Source organism: Cydia strobilella, chromosome 5, assembly GCF_947568885.1.
Source record: "Cydia strobilella chromosome 5, ilCydStro3.1, whole genome shotgun sequence".
NCBI classification, from domain to species: domain Eukaryota; kingdom Metazoa; phylum Arthropoda; class Insecta; order Lepidoptera; family Tortricidae; genus Cydia; species Cydia strobilella.
The window spans coordinates 12,420,026-12,444,380 of NC_086045.1; the positions used below are offsets into that span (position 1 = coordinate 12,420,026).

The 24,355-nt window shown below is 38.0% G+C and overlaps 3 protein-coding genes across 3 annotated transcripts in view; all 3 read left to right on the forward strand.

Annotated features, from left to right (window-relative positions):
- The window catches only part of LOC134741692 (uncharacterized), a 61,376-nt gene extending 54,499 nt beyond the window's left edge, over positions 1-6,877 (forward strand). Inside the window, exons 4-7 of the mRNA XM_063674569.1 lie at positions 212-381; positions 1,504-1,575; positions 5,362-5,451; positions 6,674-6,877. Of these exons, the coding sequence (XP_063530639.1) occupies positions 212-381; positions 1,504-1,575; positions 5,362-5,429 (310 nt within the window). The 3' untranslated portion in view covers positions 5,430-5,451; positions 6,674-6,877. The remainder of the gene's footprint in view (positions 1-211; positions 382-1,503; positions 1,576-5,361; positions 5,452-6,673) is intronic.
- LOC134741698 (uncharacterized) overlaps positions 1-24,355 on the forward strand; it is a 491,852-nt gene that overhangs the window by 304,708 nt on the left and 162,789 nt on the right. The window lies entirely within an intron of this gene.
- LOC134741768 (uncharacterized) lies at positions 17,165-18,070 on the forward strand. The gene has a single exon (XM_063674662.1). The coding sequence runs from the start codon at positions 17,165-17,167 to the stop codon at positions 18,068-18,070; it is 906 nt and encodes a 301-aa protein (XP_063530732.1).

Consider the following 24,355-nt stretch of genomic DNA (forward strand, 5'->3'; position numbering starts at 1 on the left):
GACCGGTCCCATGGAATACAAATTATGCGGTGGTAAAAGGTAATTTTAACTAATTTTAGGGTTGTAGTGAGGTGAGGCTCAAATAATTGCGAATTTAATTTAATTTGACACCAATATTCAGCACGCTTACCTACTACAAATTACTACAGTTGCGAATTTATAATGACGATAAATATTTCTACGCATGTTTGAGAAAATATTTTTGTTACAGGTTACTAGATGGCGTCACTAGAGACCTTAAACTGGTGAACGGGAGGTATTCGGCCGTGGCATCAGTGACGCTACGCGATGAGGATCTGCCGTCGCCCGCTGAGTTCATCTGTACTCTGAGGATACCGCAAGCGAAATACGCGGTGCGGAAGGAAGCCATTTATTACCCAGGTAATTTAGAAAAATGCTTACATTGATAAAACACAATTCTGATTATACCTCTAGCTACTTAATGAAAAATCGGTTAAAGAAAAACTTTTAACAAGAGTAGGTACATAAAATTAGGAAAAAGATGCCTCATTATTGTACACGTGTCGACTCGACAGGATATTGCCGGAGTCCCAAGATTGACATGCTAATGCCTTGTGAAAATTAAGTCCCGCCCACAACCCGACAGTTACCTGCTAAGGGCTGTGAGAAACTATACCTTTGGGGCTCCAGTGACAATAAAGAGTGAATTAAATTTATGCCCCTTTGAAATGTATGGTTTAGTAACAAGATTGCTAATGACATAATAGATCAAGGAAAAATAAAAGTAGGCAAAACAATATTTATACCAAAGATTTTATGAAATTTCTTCAATAATATAGAAATTTACTTTGAATAGTTGCAAGCGAAATATTAAAACGGTTGCGAAAAGAATAATACAGGAAGACAAACACAATGCTGTTTATTTATTTAAAACAAGCAATTTAACCGTTTTATAAGTCGACGAACGTCATTAAAGGCCGAGCCCGGCAAGAATAGGGGATGGAAATATTTTTTTGAACGTAGGCATGAAAATAACAATTTTCCGGAATAATTTGCGAGACGGCCATTTAAGCTTTTTATCAGCAGAAAGTTTGTATACACAGCTGGCTATCTTACTGTATAAAGTTGAGATGAAACATTTCCTGCAGGCAGTCCTCGTGAATAATTTTATGCTTCGTTAAGTCCATTGTAGTACGAAAAATTCTTTAAACATAATATCGGTGGGTCGGACAGAAAAACATTTTTTTAGGCACACTGCCGATCCTAAATTAAAAGTCAACAAGGCATATACTTCTACGTCGATTGGTTCAAGTGACGTAATGTTGGGTCTGTTTCAAAGAAAGATTATTATGATGGATCAACTTTTTTTCAATTACACATTTTTCGATAGCATCCCCGAGGTATTACACTAATTTACTTTTCAAATAATACAATGGCAATTGGTTTGGGGAAATAGCATTGAAAATTTAGCTGTGGACAATCGTTCAAGACAAATCCCACCTTGTCATATTGAAAGAAGTAGTAATAGCTGTTTTGTTGCAGGACCTATAAGCACAACTCCCGAGATGCCTACGGCAGCGGACATGCAATTAGCCGCAGCTGTTGGTTCAAAAGGTAAATGTTCTTTTAGAAAACTACTATTAAGTTAATAGAAAAAATTCAACACGTAAGTTTTCACTGCTACCGTAACGATTAATTAATTGTAGTAGATTAAGTATTCGTGCTTCAATATGAACGATGGTGTAGATGACGCTGTACATTATGCGGTAATTCTGGTTGTCAAAAGTTAATGTTGCCTAATCCAGTGACCACAATAAATATATCTCTCTCATCTATGTCATCGATTAAATGATTTTTTTAACACTAAGATTTTTTTCTTTTTCTACTATCAAATAATATTTTCAGTAGGGTTGGCAAGAAAATAAGATCTTAGCATTTCAATTATTGAAAATCAGCAACATTTCGTAATATTCACTTTGACGTCACTTGTGGTATAGTTTTTGATAGCTCGGACCTTTATTAAAACAGAGTTAAACAATTAAGTCGCTAAGGCAAACATTAGATTTCATTACACGCCGATATTCTTATACTTACGCGCGACCATTTTTACAACTGTAGCAGGAGCGGGAAAGGTTAGAAACCCTGGGGCCGATTATGATTTAATGATTTGTTACAGCTTTCACCTTGTCTTGATACGAACTTGACAATGATCTCGCTGATTGGTACATGTCAAATGAAATTAAAGTGAGATGAGCACTAATTACCAGGACGATCGTCGAGTTCGTATCAAAACAAGATCAAAACCATAACAAATTCTTCAATCAAAATCGGCCTTCCAATAAGTACTAGCTTATCTCGATAACACAATGTCATAATATATACTCGTGTGCGTGCGAAATAAAAACACGATGTATTCAGTCGAACAGGAAAGGGCAGGAAGGGAAAACTTAAAATGTGGATATAAATGGGTGAAAACTACGTTGCAGTACTTTTAAAGCCTATCTATAGTCATAAACAAGTAAATGTATAACAGGTATGAGTGGTATGCCTATAAGCTAAATACCAGCAACCTATTATAATGTTAATTCTAAGCTTCTGCAAGCAACTCCATCTGAGAGAAATTACGATGGTTGATAAACCTAGTTCTTCTTCTCTTCTTCTTTTCCTGTTACCCCCTGCTGGGGTGTAGGGCCCGAATCTTGTCTTTCCATTGACTACGGTCTTGGGCAGCTTGGGTAACCTCCTCCCACCCCATCCCCAATACACCCAGTTCTTGCTCCACAGAACGACGCCAAGTGGATTTAGGGCGACCATGTTTCCGCTTGCCGGGCATCTTCCAGGTCAGGGCCACTTTGGATAAACCTAGTTCGTTCTTTGAAATTTGTTAAAACATATATTGTATATCGTATATATATACAACGTTTTCAAGCAAAAGGTACCACATTGTCGCTTACCATAAGCACGAAATTTGCTTGTACGAGTATCTTTATACGAATAACCTGTCAGAGCGTCCTTATGGCAAGCGACATGTGGTACCTTTTGCTTGAAAGCGACACACATATATATATATATATATATATATATATATATATATATATATATATATATATATATATATATATATATATATATATATATATAAATATTTATATTGATTGTCAGTCAATGTCATTGTCAATGATCATTTATATTATATATATGAAACTTGTATAATAGAGATAAATTCCGAGAAACCTTAAATCATCATCTATAACAAGTTCTTTTACACTACGCCTTATTCTAGAACAAAGAGATGACTATAGTTCAGAGTATAAATTGATATCTGCTAAGATATTTAATACCCTTAATTAATGTACAGCGAAGTAGTGTAAATTTCGCTCATCCAATTAGTAGATTGAGACAATAAAACGCAGATTAATTTTATTATCCTCTAAATAAACTTGATAGGGATACTGCTTTGTGAACTGTTAATATACATTACCGGTTAAATGTAATAGGACTAAAATACAGATTTTTCATCTTATAAACACAGATACTGACCTTGATATACTCGTACATTTATTTGAACGGTATATATATCATATATTTTAATAGACCACATTCCATCGCAAATAATGAAGATAATAATATATAAGTAATTTCTTGTACATACCTAAGTACTAATGCTTAAGAACTTATTGATCATCACGATTTTAAACTGAAGTATACTAACTAAATGAGAGCCAGAATATTTAAAATTAGATTAAAATAAATAAATAACTAATATTGTAAAAGTAGGTTACGATAAACATGTAAACTATTCGTTATTATTTTCATTATACTTTTACCCTCATATTCGTTAAAATTAGCAACTTCTTGCAAACGTCTGTTGAATTTTGTTTATTTCTAAGAAACAGAAATGTGACAATGATGGATTGGGTTCAAACGATTATCAAACGGTAGGTATTTGACTGACGTTTATGAATAACTAGCTGTTGCCCGCGACTTCGTACGCGTGGATTTGTAACATTATGCAGCAAAAGATATCAGTAGGGACGGTTAATAATTTGTTAATAATTATACAACGCATGAAATTTGTCTTTCACAAAGTACGAAGTTTCAAGTCCCTAACTGAAAAAAATTGTTCTCGATATAATCCTTCTCAACACTTAGATTTTCAAGTCCACTATTAAAAATAAAATGTTCGCTCCCGATGCAAACTTTATTAATACAAACTTTACAAACACGGTGCAATCAGTTTTCGTCTATTATAATATAATGCCCTTTTACCAAGTTTCATGTTCCTAGCTTAAACGAAAACTTGTACTACATATAAACTACATCCTCTTTTTAACCCCCTTAGGGGTTGAATTATTAAGAACGTTGAAATAACTTTTTTTTATATATTATACAATGCCTTTCTAAGAAGTTTCAAAGCATTTGTAATGGATTCAAACTTTCAACCCCTTTTTAACCCTTTTAGGGAATGAATATTTAAAAACGCTTAAATTACTTTTCTTGTATTCTAATATTATGCCTTTATACAAAGACTGAAGTCCTGTACGCAAAAAAAGGTTTGATCGCCATACAAATTTTCAACCTCTTTTTTACCACCCTGGGGGATGAATTTTCAAAATGCTGAAATAAGTTTTCTTCTCTTTTAATTAAATATCTTTCTACATAGTTATACAAAGTTTTAAGTCCCGCATTTGATAAAATTTTTGATCTCCATACAAACTTCCAACCCTTTCAATTTTCAAAAACGCTGAAAGTAGTTTTATTGTTCTTTAATAATATATTTTTTACCCAAGGTTTGAATTCATAGCTTAAAATAAAACTTGAGCCCCATACAAACTTTGGACCCCCATTTCACCCCCTTGGGGGATCAATTTTGAAAAACCCCTTCTTAGTGGATACTAACGTTATAAAATCTACCCACTGAAAAATTCAGCTCTCTAGGTCCAAGACGGCGGTTTGGGCTGGGCGTTGATTTAAGTGAGTCAGTCAGTCAGTCAGTCTTTTACATATATATATATATATATATATAGATATATTGGAATTACCACGCTCATCGTGATTGAATAATGTATGTCCTTGCTTTCCTAAGCATTTACATCTTAAGATGATAAACAAAATACTGTACGTGACATTTTGACGAGACGTGCATGTGACGAGAGTCATTAAAATTTGTTACTTCAGTGAGTCATTAAGATTTGTTTCTAATATTGCAAGACAACAACCGCATCAGAGCAACTCTGATAATAGAATATATCTCACTAATTAAGCAAACTTCACTCTTTGACATGATAAACAAATGTCACTCTTTGACCCAGCATGATAATAAGTGAATTTTACTCGACATTGAAGCGCACAAAATGTGACCATGAAACACCAGCTGATTCATATTTATTTTGTTCACAGGGGCAAATTTGTACACCGCGATCACCATGGTAGCGCTGCCAGTTCTAGCTCAAATGTTAGTATTATAAGTCAACTGAGAGAATAAAAAAGGTAAAAAAAATCCTCATTGTGAAAGAAATATACCGTCTCCGTCTCGAAACACAGTATCATTTAAATTTCAATATTGTCTAGAATAGATTACGAGTATTATGATGTGCAGTTAGTGGAAATTGTTTAAATATGGACTAAGCTTGTGATGTGGACCATGGACCATGGTAATATTTTGCCAGTTGTTGTTACTGTCGTCATGTCCCTTTAGCAACATGTATCAGTTGTCCAGTTTTTTAGGCATGCCAGGTGTATTTTTTAACGTCACTATTTTGTAACTTTAACAAGTATTTTAAGGAATATTAATTTTCCAAATACTATTAACTCGAATTGTGGATTTCCTAGTACTACTATACAATGGGCACTTATGTGTATATTTTGGGTTAGTAAGTTCATAAAATAAACATGCTAGTTATATTTAGTTTGCTGCAATCGGTAGGAGAATAATTTAAAATGCATTATTTCATATCATTCTACATAATTATAATTATTTGTTTATGAGCAAGAACATTAACGCATCTAAATGTGTCTTTATTTTCCGTATATATTTGGTCCACATTCACGACCCTCTGTAAATTTATATTTGTACTAAACAAGGTGATCCATATTTACACAAAATCCTTTAGTTAATTATAAATAAATCTTACTTTGAGATCGTTCCTGGTGGTTTGATTGATCAGGTTCAGAAATTAATTCTTTTTCATGAGCGATTTTGAATGAAAAATAGGTTTTATAAATAAGAATTCTAAAATGAAATTTAGGTTTTGTTTAAACCTTAATGTCAATAATCGTTAACTCAAAGCGGTTACAAACGTGATAGGGACGAGCCGGGACGGGGTTCATTACCCCTATCTTATATATTCATTAAAAAAAAACAATTTAGTAGGTAGGTACTATTACCGTTCAATCAAACCGTTCGAACATTTGCTGGTATTATACCTATACAATAATGATCTAAATAAATGTTGATATATTTTCCTTTTTTATTGCGGGACGTACCACATTATTACAATCTATAAATTGTATATACCTACAGATGTCAATCACAATGAAAAAATCAACGATGATCAACTCTGGTCAACGTGGGACTCGTGTTTTTTTTTTTATTGTGATTGACATCTGTATATACAATTTATAGATTATAATGATCTAAATGTTTTTACTGTTATAATTAGATAAGTAACTATTGTTATTGTTGCATCTAACATCTGTTTGATTGTTGCAGGTTAGGTCCAGTAAATAAAATGGTTCATATTTTGTACTGAAGGCATTCTAACATAAACATATTATGATCTCTAGTCATAATCCAGTGGCACTAACCACCAAAGTTTATAAAAATAGTTCACGGGTGTCTTGTTGTAATTTTAATTTTATATTGATAGACCTACCTAATTATTTTTAAGCATTAAATGCTAAAAGAAAGGTATTTAAAACTAGTAAGGTCCATAAGGATAAATTTGGATTTTCGAGTTCATTTATGCATTTGCTACGAACACTCTATATAGGCCAAGCAATAAGAAGGTACAGAGGGAAATGCTAGGAACACAATTTTTGACTTCGTAGCTTTGTTGATGAACATATCAAAAGTCCCCGACCGTTACCCTGGGGAGAGGGGGGTTTGAAGGTTCAATTTTTCGGTTTTTTGATTATATCTCGGAAACTATGCGTCTGAGCGACATGGCCACTTATACCAAATGAAAAGTGATTTAATTTGTTACAAGTTTTATTAGGTCAAGTTTTTTGATATCTTGTAAAGTTTTTGAGATATTCGCTCTTGAAGGTTTATTTAGGGCTCTCATTTTTATCTTTATTATCTACATCAGTAAAGCTGCTAGGCCTGGTTAGGTAACGTTTTCGTATAAATCGGGGGTGATGAATTCATTTATGGTATCAACATTGACACATTTCCGAAGTAAAATCATATAAATTTTAAACAAATCTTTTTTTTTAACTCCTCTTCACGCATAAACCGCTGAACCGATTTAGTTGAAATTTGGTAAATAGATGTTCTAAGTCCCGAGACAGGATATAATATAGTTTTTATCTCAAAAATCATACTTTGAAGGTGTGAAATTTGGTGTGAGGGGAATTCAGCTTCTTCGCCGAAGTTGAATTCCTGAGGTTAATACTGTTTAAATTTAGGTTTGAAGTCATGTTTGGTATTATTTTCAACTAAATCAAACATGTAGACCATCCCAAATATTATTTAAATAGGTTCAGCGGTTATTGATTCCCCATACAAATTTCCACCCCAATTTTCACACCCTTAAAAAAATATTTTGGTTATAAAAACTATCCTATGTACTGTCCCGGGACTCAAACCATCTCTGTACGAAATTTCAACGAAATCGGTTCAGCGGTTTAAGCGTTAAGAGGAATTAAAAAAAAAAATTGTTTTTACTTAGCAATGGTGTCAATGTTGATACCATAAATGAATTCAGCACCCCCGATTTATACGAAAACGATACCAAACCCGGCCTAGCAGCTTCACTGATGTAGATAATCAAGATAAAAATGAGAGCCCTAAATAAACCTTCAAGAGCGGGTATCTAAAAAACTATACAAGATATCAAAAACTTGACCTAATAAAACTTGTAACAAATTAAATCTCTTTTCATTTTGTATAAGTGGCCAAGTAGCTCAGACGCATAGTTTTCGAGATATAATAGAAAAACCGAAAAATGGAACCTTCAAACCCCCCTCTCCCCCCCAGCATCAGGGTTACGGCAGGGGACTTTTGATATGTGCATCTCCTAACTAGTCCAAACAAAGGTTCGAAAAAATTGTGTTCCAAGCATTTCCTTCTATAACTTTTTTTGGGCATTCATTTCCTGGCTTAATAAACACTATAATCAATGTGTAAACAGGTCGCAATTTGAAGGCCAGCCGCACTCAACCCGGCAGCCACACTTATCCTTATTGACCTTAACTAACAAGCAAGAAATTTAAAAACATTTACGATTTCATAATTTGGATTTACGGATAGAACAGATTTTACTTAACTGTGTTATTATGACATAATGTAATGAAAACGTGTTTGACAAACAGACATAAATCACAGTCCCATTTTTACCAATTTAGTTACAGGACGCGAATAAAAATAAGTAATTAGCAACCTCTTACAAACCTTTATGTCTGTCTTTTTCTAACAAACAGAAATATCAAAATGACAGATAGGGACAAACGATTATCAACGGTTTGTTATATTGGACAGACGTTAAATAATAACGCCATTAATTTAGCATTAAATTACCTTTCAAATTTGTTGTTTGTGGTAATATTTAAGTAGGTCAACTATTACAATTATAGTTTTAAGAAACTCAAGCCAAAGCAAGAAAATAGACCGAAGAAACGCGTTACTTTAAAGACAATGAGAACTATCAAACACAACCTTCGAAAAAAATCATTATTATAGAAAAGTATATTTAATTGTACAGCTCTGTTTTCTATAAATTCCTATTGTTTAACCTACATTAGAATATTATGTAAATAATATACCGTTTGAATTTAAAAAAAATGTACAGTTTCTGAATACGAGCCTAAATGCCGAAACTCGTGTTTTTGTGTGTTTGTCATGTATTTTCCAAGTAGTTGTTATGTAGCTAATATTATGGCTTCATTTGTTTTGATAACACCCATAATTTTTTTAGAATAATACGTATTGACATTCGTAAATTGTAAAGTCGCTGTATTAGTGTTCAAAAAGTACCTTCTGCATCGAAGTGACCCAGTTGTATAGGTATGCATCTACTAAATATGGATTTGAAATATGGATGTTTAAGGCAAATAGCCATTCAAACGTTAGGATAATTGTTAAACAGCGTAAAAATAACGCCAAACTTAAAATAAATTGAACACGGGTTTAGTGCACATTTTATTCACAGTTCTTGTCTTGTTCCATATTAAAGAAGCTGCATTGCTTAAAAAAAAGAATTATCGCTAAATGTGTCAAACATATTTAGTTAATAACATTTTGCTTTTAAAATGTAACAGTCCATATAAAGCGCTAAAATAGTGATTTCAAAAATGTAACTATGCTTACGTTATTTAATTTAGTCATAAAGTGAAAATGTAAAAAATATCTGCTTTAGTTAAGAGTTCGTATTATAGAAGAATAAATGACGTAAGTATGTAGTACACGAAAATTAATTTATTTTTAATAAAATAGAAATCACAATATACGTATTTCGGTACAAATAATGTTTAGTTTAAAAAGTGTTTGGATTTGAGGGCCGATCCCTTTTGACACAGGGTACCTATCAATATTGTTTTTTTTTTAAATTATTATTACATCATATTTGGACATCATTATGAATTATGGACAATATTAAACATAAATTCAAGTGTTTTTGCCCTTATTCGTAAACGATGTTTAATTTTAATTCTCGATGCAATTTAAGACCAATTATAAATCAATTGTGAATTTAAAGTTCATGGATAAGGGCTTGTAAATAATTATTTGTATGGAATTTGTATGTATAATTAATATATAAGTTTTTTGAGTAAGGAAATAATAATAATACATTTGCTGTGCATATTGCCGTTTATGGATAAGATCCACTCAAGACTTTTATTGTGAGATTTCTTAATTAAAATAAAAGAATCGTTGTGTATTAATTTGTTTTAATAATTACTAACCAAAAACCTACATAATAAGCTCTTTTTGGATTAGGTAGGGTTAGTTATCCAACGTTGAAACAATCGTACACCATGAAACTTTGCGATTTCTCGAAACCTAGCTGTTGCTAGGCTACTCGTATTTTAAATATGAAAATTACAGAAAAAGTAATACCTATCACCTAAGTAATACAACTTTTTACTTATTTAACTACTGCTTAGTACAATCTGTTGCTAACTATATAATATATGTGTATATTGGCCCCGCACTAGCGTCGTTTGAGCGTCGTCGGCGTCAACGCTATGAAAAATGGCATCGCTGCGCAGTTGCGCCAACGTTGCGTCTAGCAGCAGCCATTAGACCGCGGACCAGGAACAGATTTCCATGACCAATCGCCTCCCGGGCGGAAACTCGTATAGTGGTTAACGGCTATGTATGATGAACCCTCGTGAACGTCAGCTGCCGCTCCGTTGGTGGGTTGAGGAATGGCAGCAAATAAAGTCTATAATTTTTTTTGTTATTGCCTCCCGATTGATACTTTGTCAGATGATAGTTTCGATGCTGTTGTGAATAAACAAAATCGTCAGCCGGTTGTATCGCGGCGGCCATTTTTCAACCCACCAACGGAGCGGCAGCTGGCGATCACGAGGGATCACCATACATAGCCGTTAACCGCTATACGAGTTTTCGCCCGGGAGGCGATGACTGACGAAATTTGCGCCTGGCTCGCGGTCCAATAGAGTTGACAAGACGCCGACGCTCGGGAGACGCTAATGTGGGGTGGCCCTAAACCACAATATTATCTGTAGGTCGAGCACATGATTGGCGCGACAGTATCTCGCCGCGAGATAGACTACCCGTCTTCTACTAACTGTATGAAATAAAGGGAATAGACTACCCGTTCGGTAGTCTATTTCGCGGCGAGATACTCTCGCGCCAATCATGTGCTAGCCCGACAGTATTCAAGTTTGGTACTAGAATAACTCAGTTTTATAGGCATTAGTTTCAGTATGTATTTTTATTACTAACGTGCACGGTTCGCTTTGTTACGAGAATTCATTACGAGTATTAACCGACACTTGAAACTTGATTACAGCTACCTTAAAGTACTGAATTCTGGCTTTGATTTTCCAGATTTGTATCTTCAATAAATGCTCAATGTTTTAATATTAGCATTTCAGATGACTTCTGTATCTACAAACCCTAACTTTCTAATGCAAATTCAGGCATGAAAATGGGAAGATTCGTGAGTGAGATAACTTGGTTTGCTGCAATTTCCACATTTAGAATGTTGAAGAGAGTAGGGTTTTAAGAAATTCGGAGGGTTTGCTATGTAAATATAATAAGACAGACTGAAGTACGAGGGAAATAATTATAAAACATACATGCAGTTGCTTAACCATTTAAGCTTTATAGCAGGTAATATTATAAATTTAAAAGTTTGAACCGATGTTTATGGTTTTTATTCTCAAAAAGAATTAACAAAATTCGCTTACTTGAGAATACAATTTTTTTATAATAATATATCTTAGGACTAACGTGCAGGCAATGTAAAATAAGTAATCATTAGATCAAACAACCAACAGACCAACAGAGGGTTAAATACTTAATAGTCATTTTGATTGTTGGTAGTTAAGTTCACTATTTAGCAGAACGTTACTTATAGGTAGGTATTTTCGTTGGTGGCGGTCAAGTTGGTCCTCGCCTGCGATACTTACCATCAACATTTATAAATTATAATATTTAGTTAGTATTTAGAATAAGTTTTTATTTATTTAACTATCGATTACGAACACATTTCATAGTGCATGGTTTTAGTTTTCCTCTTTTTTAGTGTGCAGTCGAGTTTTTTGTTTTATAATAATAATTATTTTTTTCTTTATAATTTTTTAGTTGTTTTTATTTAACGAAAACTTTGTAGATTATTATGTAAGTACCATTTGAAAGTTCTACGACGACGACCAGATTCAAGGTAGTTCCTTGCAGTTTATAACTGACGATCCTAACAAAAACGAGAGGGCATTTGACCTTGGATCGCGAGTGGTCCCCATACAACCAACTATCAGTGAATTTCGGGGTAAAATGTATCCTATGATACTTCCGTGATCAAGACGAATCTAATGATACCTCATACATTAAATTCTTTCAAAGTGAAAGTAAAGAAAATATTATCTCTGTATCCCGTAGGACTCTCGGGATAAAATGTATCCTATGACACTCCCGTGATCAAGACGAATCTAACGATACCTCATAGAATAGAATAGAATAGAATATATTTTATTTGTAGTAATTGTACATCGTCATATTCAAAAATTATTTACAATTAGAAGAACAATACAATTATAAAATTAATAATACATTTAGGCATATGCAAGTCAATACGTTTCTATCAAGTTGATTGGATTAAATATAATGAACTATGGTGAATATAATTTAAGCATATTTTCATTGAATTGAATTGAATGAAAAGTGTTAGACTAACAGCAATCCGAGTTACTATGAGTGACAGATCTAGGATGGTTTTTTTAGTTTATATGCCGACTGACGAACGCGATAACATTGTCGAAGTTACGAAATGTTTAGGTGAAATATATGCGATTATAGATAGTGAACAAGTGGAACAATATACTTACTAGCCGATTTTAATGCGCACCCTGGCATGCCTTTCTATAATGAACTGAACAGTTTCTGTAGTGAACGACAACTATGCATAGTGGACTCTGAACTCTTGCCGGCGGACTCGTATACTTATGTCAGCGATAGCCACGGGTGTGCGCGGTGGCTTGACCACTGTGTAACTACAAAAGCGGCTAGACTAACAGTTACTGAAATCAAAATACACTATGACGTGTTTTGGTCGGATCATTTCCCTTTAGAAATAGTATGTAATTTAAGTAAACATATACCTAAAAATAATATTCAGACTGGAAACCTGAGAAATGATAATCTGGGGGGTATAATATGGGGTGAAATGGGGCTGCCACAGATAAACGAGTATCGAAACATCTGTAACGGTAAATTGAAAGATATTGATTTTCCTAATGAACTAGAACAATGTTGTGATAATGTTTGCAATAATGTTGATCATAGAATAGTCATAAGCAACATGTATAAGTCTATTATAGTGGTATTTAAAGAGGCTTCTGTTGCTAGTTATCACAAAAAACATCACAAAGCAGGTCATATTATGGGCTGCACGTCAGGGGGGCTCACCAGAGGGCGAGAGTATGTTTTTAGGAATGGTGCATGTCCGGTAAGCCTAAGTCAGGCCGACTATATGAAGAGATGTGCCGTTCTAGAAAACATTTCAAAGCTAAACTTAAGTTCTGTCAAAACAAGAAAGACCAGATTTTTTTTATACCACGTCGGTGGCAATCAAGCATACGGCCCGCCTGATGCCTGGTAAGCAGTCACCGTAGCCTATGGACGCCTGAAACACCGGAGATATTACACGCGCGTTGCCGACCCTTTAAAAACCTGTACACTCCTTTTTTGAAGAACTGTACTGTACTGTAGCCCCTCGGGAAAACTTCGGCAGGGAGCTCATTCCACAGCCGAAGCGTACGCGGGAGGAAATTCCTCGGGCGGGAGAAAGACCAGATTAAGATGGATATTATTGCCTCACATCATAAATCGAAGAACTTTGTACAGTTTTTGAAATCGACAAACAGAATGAACCCTAAAGTGATCCTAGTTAGTTAGTGAGCCGAGTGATATCGCAAACTTCTTAAGGAATCAGTGAAGACCATTGTGGTGCCCATTATAAAAAATAGGATCGGTGATGCCTCCGATAAGTCCAACTATAGACCAATCTCGCTGACAACTATACTAGCGAAGGTATTAGACAGTGTGCTTAACACGTATCTGAATAGACATATCAACTTACATGACGCCCAGTTCGGCTTCCGGCCCGGACTCTCAACTGAATCGGCTATACTATGTTTTAAGCATACTGTTCAATATTACACCAAACGGAACACGCAAGTTTTCGCATGTTTTTTGGACTTGTTGAAGGCATTTGACCTGGTATCTTATAAGTTGTTATGGCACAAGTTACGCAACGGGACTAGTTTACCAGTTGAAGTGATAAATATGTTTGGGTATTGGTATGATTATCAAATAAATATTGTGAGATGGGCTGGGGGATACTCAGACCCTTATAAAATGAAAAGTGGTGTAAGACAGGGAGGGTTAACGTCACCCACACTTTTTAATCTTTATGTAAATGGGTTGACTGAGGAGCTCGGCAGCGCTGGTGTAGGTTGTTCGGTAGACTGCTGTTTTGTTAATAATGTTATCTATGCCGACGCTATGGTGCTGCTGAGCCCCTCAATAAACGCATTAAAAATCTTGCTGGCTATATGTGAGAGATATGCTGTGGCCCACGGGCTCAAATTTAATGTCAAGTCAATTAGAGTGAGATCTTAGTCTTTAAGTCTGGTACTAAAACGTACTCTGTACCACCTATTAAAGTCAAAGTCAATATAATCTTTATTCAAATAGGCCTAGCAACAAGCACTTTTAAATTGTCAAGTTTTAAATATTACCTTAATCTAAATATCAGAGCAATTTATTGATGCAGTTATTATTATTCTTAAAAACATTGAATTATTATAGATATGTCAAACTTAATTGAAAATTGAAATTGAAATTCTTTATTTCGAACTTGACGTCCATAGGGTTAGGTCATACAATAACTTAATCTAGAGTTAGTATTACAATTAATTAGACAAAACAAACAGAACAAAACATTACATAACAAAACATTACATTTACAAGTTTCGCGGCGGAGCAGCAACAGGTGCGTGTAGCTGCATGTACCGCTTGACTAGGGGCGAGTCCCAACGCTGCGCCAGCTTACTTAGGATGCTGTTCGTGCTGTTTCGGCTGCGATTGAGGAGTGACGCGCATCGCTTCCTCATGATGGCAAAAAAACAGTCTGTTTGAGCCTCAGCAAACATCGCTGAGGCACTACAATACCGCGGCAACCTGAACAGCATCCTAAATGCATCATTGTATTGAACACGCAGAGCGCCGTACGCCCTCTGCGTAAAGTTAGCCCACAGACCGCACGTGTAGAAAGTTTGACAAAAAGCTTTGAACAATATTAACTTTACTTCTTTACTACCACGTGCAAACCTGCGGGCCAACATGTTACAGCGGACACACAGCGCTCGGCGCTCCCGCTCGATGTCCTCGACAGTGTGTTTGTGACCCAGTGGCCCAGGTACTTAAATTTATCCACTCTCTTTAACGGAGTTCCACAAAGCTTAACCTCCTGCATTTGGTAACTTTTGTTGCCTGATTTAAATTGCAAGAGCTCGCTTTTAGAGGCGTTGTACCTAAAGCCCATGGGCCTCAGCATACGTTTCACAAATGCCTAACATTTTTATTAGACCCCCCATCGAGGGGCTCAGCGGCACCATGTCATCAGCATAGCTTAAGTTGTTGACAATAAGAATTCACAAAAGGATCGTCAAACACCAAAATTTTATAAAAAATACTAGTCTAGAAACTTTCTAGAATAAAAATCTAAATGTCAAAAAATACGGATTACCTAATATAGGTATTCATTGAATTATCAATTTCATCAATTAACACAAAAATAAATAATTAATTATTTTCAATCACAATACCACGGTGTTTCATCATTCATGTAGTCTTGTGTGCTATAATAGGCTTTAGAGATAAGTTTACGTTTTACATATTTTTTAAATTTATTAACAGATTATTTTCAATCACAATCCCACGGTGTTTCATCATTTATGTAGTCTTTTATGCTATAATAGGCTTTAGAGATAAGTTTACGTTTTACATATTTTTTAAATTTATTAACAGATAATTCAGTGATAATATTTGGAAGTTTATTATAAAATCTTACACAGTTACCCATGAATGATTTTTTAATTTTATGTAGCCGAGTGAAGGGTACTGCAAGCTTATGCTTATTTCTAGTATTAATGTTATGTATGTCACAGTTTTTCTTAAAACTGGCAATGTTTTTATGTACATACAGAATATTCTCATAAATATATTGACAGTGCACTGTCATTATGTCAATTTCCTTAAATTTATCTCTAAGTGAGTCTCTATGGTTCATTTTATATATTGCTCGAATAGCCCTCTTCTGCTTCTCTGAAGCACCACCCCACAGTAGAATACCATATGACATAACGCTATGGAAGTAACTAAAATATACTAATCGAGCTGTTTTCACATCAGTTAACTGACGGATTTTGCTCACTGCAAAAGCTGCAGAACTCAGTCTATTCGAAAGAGTATCAATATGGGGACCCCATTGGAGTTTAGAATCTAAAGTTATACCAAGAAAAACTGTACTATCAACCAATTCCAATTCCTCGTCCTTCACAATGACACTTGTTTGCACATGCCTTACGTTACTACTAGTGACAAACTTGTGGTGTAACCACTATACTTCTATTAAATGCATGTATATAATAATAAATAATATCATAATATTTACTTATATACATAACTAGCATGTAATATTAATACCAAATATTTATAACACTAAACATAAATAATAAAGCTACACATACAATAAATATAAATAAATAAATACGATACATATAAGTATAAATACATAAATAAATATATAAAAACGTTCACTTTCACTAAAGTAACTCACATGCAATATATACATAAATAAACACCTTAAAATCAACATCAATACAAACAAATTATCCTAGCTACTGTGTCGGTCGATCTCCGGCCGCGATGGACGGGCAGCCGTGACGTCACACCAACAAACCGGCTCGACCAGGCGCGCGCCCGCGCCGTCCGAGCCGCATGCCACGCCAGTCGGACACCTAACTTGACGGCGAATGCTTGCCGCTCCGCGCTGCGCTCGCGCTTGCTAACGCTTACGATTTACGCATTGTTTACCTTATATTCCTTCCGCTTGTGCTTGAGACTGTGTACCGCTTAGCAACAATACAGCTGTGAAAGTGATTTAGTTGTTTCATTTGGAGTCAGATCCCGCTACCACAACTACACTGGTGACCCCTATTTTGGATGAAGGTCGCAGTTTTCTTCTGGATAATTACAACAACTTAAGGAAACCGTAAGTCAAGCATAATGTCTGATACTGAAAATAAAGATGAAGATCGCTGTAAAGATGCTAAAATTAATCCGCCAGCGAAAGATAGCGGTACCGAGCGCATTGTTACTGGTGTCGACACATTCCGTGTCGGAGTCAAGATACCGGCGTTTTGGCCACAAGAACCAGAGGTCTGGTTTAAGCAAGTGGAAGGCCAATTCATATTGTCGAACATTACTTCCGACGCGACAAAATTTTATTACGTTCTGTCCCAACTAGAGCAGCAGTACGCAGCCGAGGTAAAAGATATAATTATATCTCCGCCTGCAACAAACAAATACGAAAAATTGAGAAGTGAGCTTATTAAACGCCTGTCAGCTTCACGGGAGAAGAAACTGAAGACACTCTTGCTCCACGAAGAATTAGGCGACAGAAAGCCTTCTCAATTTTTAAGACACTTGCAGCATATCGCCGGCCCGGACGTTCCTGAGGACTTTATGAAGACCATTTGGACCAGCCGCTTGCCGCATAACATCCAAGGAGCCGTGGCAACCCAGCCGCTGTCTACCCTCGATTCTTTGGCGGATCTAGCAGACCGCGTATGGGACATCAATCCAGGTACTCCACAGGTCGCAAGCGCCTCTGGCCAGCCCGGCAGTTCAGCCATGGATCTAATGGCTAGTCAGATTGCTGCACTTTCGAGACAGATGCAGGAGCTTTCCAGCGAAATGCGGTCACGATCTCGTCCCAGATACAGAAATGGAGGTAAGCCGCAGCACCGTGAACGCAGCAACAGTCAGCGACGCGGAAATAGTGAACAGCGTTCGCAATCAAGCTACCGCAAGTTCCCAGTGTGCTGGTACCACTTCAAGTTCCAACAACAGGCGACGAGATGCGTGAAGCCGTGTGACTTCTCATCGGGAAACGGGCAGGGCAATCGATAATGGCGGCCAGCGATTGCCCCAGTTCCGGTCGCTTATTCGTCACAGACCGAAGATCAAAGATGCAATTCCTCGTGGACACCGGAAGCGATCTTTGCGTCTTTCCTAAAACTGCATTGCGCGAATATCGACCAAAAACAACTTACAAACTCTACGCTGCCAATGAGTCAATCATCAGTACATATGGTCATGTTCAACTAAGTCTAGATCTTGGACTCCGTCGAGACTTCAGTTGGCAGTTCGTCGTAGCAGACGTCACCAAGCCTATCATCGGGGTCGACTTCCTATCTTTTTACAATTTAGCCGTCGACTGCCGCCATAAGCGCTTGCTGGACTGCACGACGCTACTATCAGCGATTGCCACAGCCGTCACTCCAGAGGACACCGTGTTTTCCATCAAAACTCTCCATGGTGAGTCGAAGTATAATGACATCTTGAAAGAGTACCCGGAGATAACACGGCCTCCCGGTATTCACCGAGAAATAAAGCACAACACTTTGCACTACATCACGACTACCGAGGGACCACCGGTGCACTGTACTCCAAGAAGGCTAGCTCCAGATAAGCTGAAGATTGCCAAGACGGAGTTTGAAGCGATGCTCAAGAATGGAACAGCACGGCCATCGTCAAGCCCCTGGTCTTCGCCATTACACCTTGCACCAAAGAAGGATAACGGCTGGAGACCCTGCGGAGATTATCGACAGTTAAACGCGCGAACTGTTCCAGACCGCTATCCTCTCCGCCACATCCACGACTTTGCTCACCAGCTATCAGGTTGTAAAGTTTTCTCCACCATAGACTTGGTAAAAGCGTACAACCAAATACCGGTGAATCCTGATGACATCGTGAAGACTGCCATAGCAACGCCCTTTGGATTGTACGAGTTTCCTTACATGACGTTTGGACTCAGGAACGCTGGGCAGACTTTTCAAAGGTTCGTGGATGAAGTCACGAGAGAGATGGACTTCGTATTCGCCTACTTGGACGACTTTCTCGTTTTCTCCGAAAATGAAGAGGCTCACATGGAACACCTGAAGCAGCTGTTCGGCAAGCTTCGGGACTACGGGATCGTCGTAAACCCTTCCAAATGTATCTTCGGCGTACCGGAAGTAAAGTTCCTTGGTTACCGCATCTCGGCGGAAGGCACTAAACCACTGGCAGTGAAGGTGGAAGCAGTCGAGACATTTCCGGCTCCGAGAACCATCAAAGAGCTAAGAAGGTTCTTGGGAATGATCAATTTCTATCGGCGCTTCATTCCGCAAGCAGCACAATTACAAGCTCCACTGCACAACTTACTGATTGGATCAGCCAAAGGATCACAGCCAGTTGTGCTAAAGGCCGATACGTTAAAAGCTTTTAACGACTGCAAGAAAAGTCTATGTGACGCAGCATTGCTAGCACACCCTGACGGTAAGGCTGTTCTGGCGCTGGTCACAGACGCGTCAGACACGTCGGTTGGCGCGGCGCTACAGCAGAAGCACGGGGACGATTGGCAGCCAATTGCGTTTTATTCGAAGAAGCTGAGCCCCGCCCAACGAAAGTATTCGCCATATGACCGGGAGTTGCTTGCAATATATAACGCAATCAAATATTTCAGGCACATGTTAGAGGCACGAGTTTTTACGGTATACACCGACCACAAGCCTTTGTGCTTCGCCTTCGCGTCACACAAGTCGAACTGCTCACCAAGGCAATTTCGCCATCTTGACCTGATATCTCAGTTTACCACAGATATACGCCACATTTCAGGGAAGGACAACGTGGTAGCTGATACACTGTCAAGGATAGAGGAGCTAGAAAAGCCTGTCGACCTTGTGCAACTTGCGAAAGCTCAAGGCAAGGACTCAGAGCTGAAACGCATTTTAGACGGTGACACGACCCATACCATCAAGCTGAAGAAGATGATGATACCCGGTGCCGCCACCGAGCTATACTGTGATAGTAGCACGTCAACTCTGAGACCTTACGTGACTCCTGAATATCGCCGGCAAGTCTTCAATAGTCTGCACTCGCTTAGTCACCCTGGAATTAGGGCATCAGCGAGGCTCGTAGCAGAACGATTTATCTGGCCTAACATGAACAAAGATTGTCACGACTGGGCTAGAGCGTGCACAGCCTGCCGACGTTCTAAAGTAACGAGGCACGTCCAGGCACCCTTAGGAACGTACCAACTGCCTAAAGCCCGATTCTCGCATGTCCATATAGATATCGTCGGACCTCTGCCGCCATCTCAAGGTTACCGCTACTGTCTTACTGCCATTGATCGCTACACACGCTGGCCAGAAGCCATTCCGATGATGGACATTACAGCTGAAACAGTCGCCAAGGCCCTCCTGTCTGTTTGGATATCCCGATTCGGCTGTCCTGTGGACATCGTCACCGACCGCGGAAGGCAATTTGAATCGGCACTCTTCGCGTACTTGGCAAAAATAGCAGGATTTAAACACAGACGTACAACGGCATATCACCCTGCCTGTAACGGTCTCATTGAACGATTCCACAGGCAGTTAAAAGCAGCCATTGTCTGTCACGCGCAGGAGAACTGGACGGAATCCTTACCACTAGTCTTACTAGGAATAAGAAGTGCGTTCAAAGAAGACCTGCAGACGTCATCCGCAGAGCTCGTCTATGGAGAAACCTTAAGGCTACCTGGCGAGTTCTTTCAACCCAGCGAAGTTACGACAACCGATGTCACCGATTTTACTGCGCGCCTGCGTAATATTACCCAGCAGCTGCACCCTGTGCCTACTTCGAGGCATGGAAGCAAGAGAACTTTCGTTTTTAAAGACCTGAAGTCAGCCACTCACGTCTTCGTAAGAGAAGACGCTGTACGTGGCGCATTAACGCCAGCCTACACTGGGCCACACGCAGTAATAGAACGAGGAGACAAAGTTTGGAAGCTGAAAGTAAATGGAAAAGAGAACACCATATCCATTGACAGATTGAAGCCAGCTTATACGCTCGAAGATAGCACCAACAGCAACGTAAGAGAACCTGAAAAGAAAGATAAGATGAGTACACACCCCCAGAAGACCAAAGAAACAGAAAGTAATAAGCAGAAAACACATACCAGATCTGGCAGACGGGTAAAGTTTCCAGATTATTATCGCCCGTAAGACGGTCTCTGGGAGGGAGTGATGTGGTGTAACCACTATACTTCTATTAAATGCATGTATATAATAATAAATAATATCATAATATTTACTTATATACATAACTAGCATGTAATATTAATACCAAATATTTATAACACTAAACATAAATAATAAAGCTACACATACAATAAATATAAATAAATAAATACGATACATATAAGTATAAATACATAAATAAATATATAAAAACGTTCACTTTCACTAAAGTAACTCACATGCAATATATACATAAATAAACACCTTAAAATCAACATCAATACAAACAAATTATCCTAGCTACTGTGTCGGTCGATCTCCGGCCGCGATGGACGGGCAGCCGTGACGTCACACCAACAAACCGGCTCGACCAGGCGCGCGCCCGCGCCGTCCGAGCCGCATGCCACGCCAGTCGGACACCTAACTTGACGGCGAATGCTTGCCGCTCCGCGCTGCGCTCGCGCTTGCTAACGCTTACGATTTACGCATTGTTTACCTTATATTCCTTCCGCTTGTGCTTGAGACTGTGTACCGCTTAGCAACAATACAGCTGTGAAAGTGATTTAGTTGTTTCATTTGGAGTCAGATCCCGCTACCACAACTACAAACTTAATACATTTAGTCTTTTTCTCATTTAACAATAAGTTATTAACATTCAACCAATTTACTACTTCTGAAATAGCATCGTTTACATTACTGTAAGCTTGTTGCTGTCGTTTGACTTTGAAAATAAGTGAGGTATCGTCTGCAAACAATACTATAAAAAAAGACTTTTAGTGCTCTGCGTGTCCAGTACAACAACGCCTTCAGGGGTTTGTTGGGGCTGCCCTGGCGCTGCAGCGCGTCAGGAATGTTCGCCGAGTGGAGCTCAGACGGCTTCTACGCAGTGCTGTGTAAGGCTATGGTCTCCTATTTTATGCTATACGCGACGTCTCGTCACGTCGTACGCTGCGTCACAATGCTTACTATAGAGATGTACTGTTGTGGTCTCTTTCACACGTCGACGTTGGCGTCTTGACGTCGTACGCGGCAATCGCGGCATCTAAACACTGTGGGCCGCGTCTCTAGTCATTTCGGACCATTGCAGCGTGAAGAAAGTCACTCGCGTCACACAAAATGAAGAGATTTAATAAAGAAAAAGACGAATTGTTAATAGAAGCGGTTACATTTTAATACATTATGTGATAAAAGTGACAAGAATTATAAAAACAATATTTATATCAATGTTGGGAAAAAAATTGTGATGCAGTCGGATGACCGATGCCGTGTTGTCCTTATTTTTCTTCTTATACGTTCGTCTTTTGTCTCTTCTTCTAGTGACAAATATACCATTAAAAGCGTTAGAACGTCCATGATTACACACACACTATCACGTGACCGCTCGCGAGCAGTGACTGAAACCGTCCTTATCTGCTGCGGACGTATTGACCGCCGACGCTGTGCGTTGCGTTCAGAGGTCGATCGGAACAGAATTGAACGTTGACGCTACGTCAGATGCCGCGCAGCCAAGCTTCTAACACTACAAGCCCTAACTTCACAAACTCTACACCTTAGTCAAATTATGTGGCTTGGCCTTTTCGCTACCATAAATTGATTCACTATTCATTATTTTGTATGATACGATAGTTCTTGTAGTAAAAAAAACGGTCAAGCCACATAATTTGACTAAGGTGTAGAGTTTGTGAAGTTAGGGCTTGTAGAGTAAAGTTAGAAGCTTGGCTCTACAAGAGATCTGATAACTTTTTGGCAGTGCGAGCCTTAGTTTAATCTTAGCAACATTTTACATGAAAATGTTTTTGGTGGGATTTCACTTCTTTTTGTAAGTTGCTTCTGACAATCTTCCATCACCTAATTTAAAGGGTTGGGTTGTTTAGTTGGTTGGTTTAATTTACGTTTAAATATCCTGATTCATCTGGAGGCCTCTTTTACACAATCTGCTTTATACTGAGTCCCCATAAGGACTTCAACCCCATTTTTTCCCCTAACACTCTTTTCCACCCCCTTATGGGGTGATTTTGGGGTTGAAATCTATTTTATATCCTTCCCCACCTATAAACTATCTATATACCAAATTTCAACTAAATCAGTTCATCATCATCATCATCATCATCATCATCATCATGTCAGCCGATAGACGTCCACTGCTGGACATAGGCCTCCCCAAGGCTTGCCACTCCGACCGATCCTGTGCCGCTCGCATCCACCGAATTCCCGCGACCTTCACCAGGTCGTCGCTCCATATCGTTGGAGGCTTACCGGCAGTTCGTCTTCCGGTACGTGGACGCCACTCCAAAACCTTCCGGCCCCACCGGTTATAAATAAAATCAGTTCAGCGGTTATAAATTCCCCATACAAAATTCCACCCCCCTTTTCACCCCCTTAGGGGCTAAAAAATTCAAGTTTTTGAATTTTTCTGTTGTTTGTGTAATAAGAGTATTTTACATATACCAATTTTTCTCAGCATTCTAGGATTTCAGGAAGTACCCTAAAGGTTTTGATGATCATTAGTGAGTGAGTGTGTCAAAATCGGGGTTTTGTAGATATGAATAAAGTCTAAAGTATAAGAGCTATGTATTTTTATGCTTAATAAGTCCACTAATGACACCATATCCCCAGAATTTTGTTTATCTTGCATAATCCAAACCCAAGTTATGAGGGTCAAAAAAACGACGAAGCGTTTCGGAAAAAGGTAGGTAGTGCCCTTGCGCTTCGCTTTGCTCGTCTTGGCGGGGGCACTACCGTGCCCCCCGATCTCATCGATAACTAACCAAAGGCACATTTAAGCAAGGTTTAGGCAATTATTTAGGCAAGGTTAGCTGGAAGAGATCTCTATTAGGGATAAGTTCGCTTCTGTACATATACTTTATAATTTCTACTTTGTTATGTCTATTTTGTGTAAACTTGTTTGTGTGCAATAAAGTGACATACGTACATACACATTTTGTACGGCATTATCAGTTGCGTGGGCTATTTGTTATTCTCGAGATTCTTCTACCAACATGCAAACAGCACATAGTGGCCACATGGTAAACATGCGAATGGCAACACCATCTATTAACTCTGACCGGAACTGATCGGATGCGTGCTCTAAGACCAGCTTACCCTATTTGGTGGATCGACTGAATTAATTGTAGGTTCTCTGTAGTTAGCAATGTAT

Bases quoted from the DNA above. Each gene is read 5' to 3' on its own strand.
- LOC134741768 (XM_063674662.1), top strand. From the start codon at position 17,165: ATGTCTGATACTGAAAATAAAGATGAAGATCGCTGTAAAGATGCTAAA.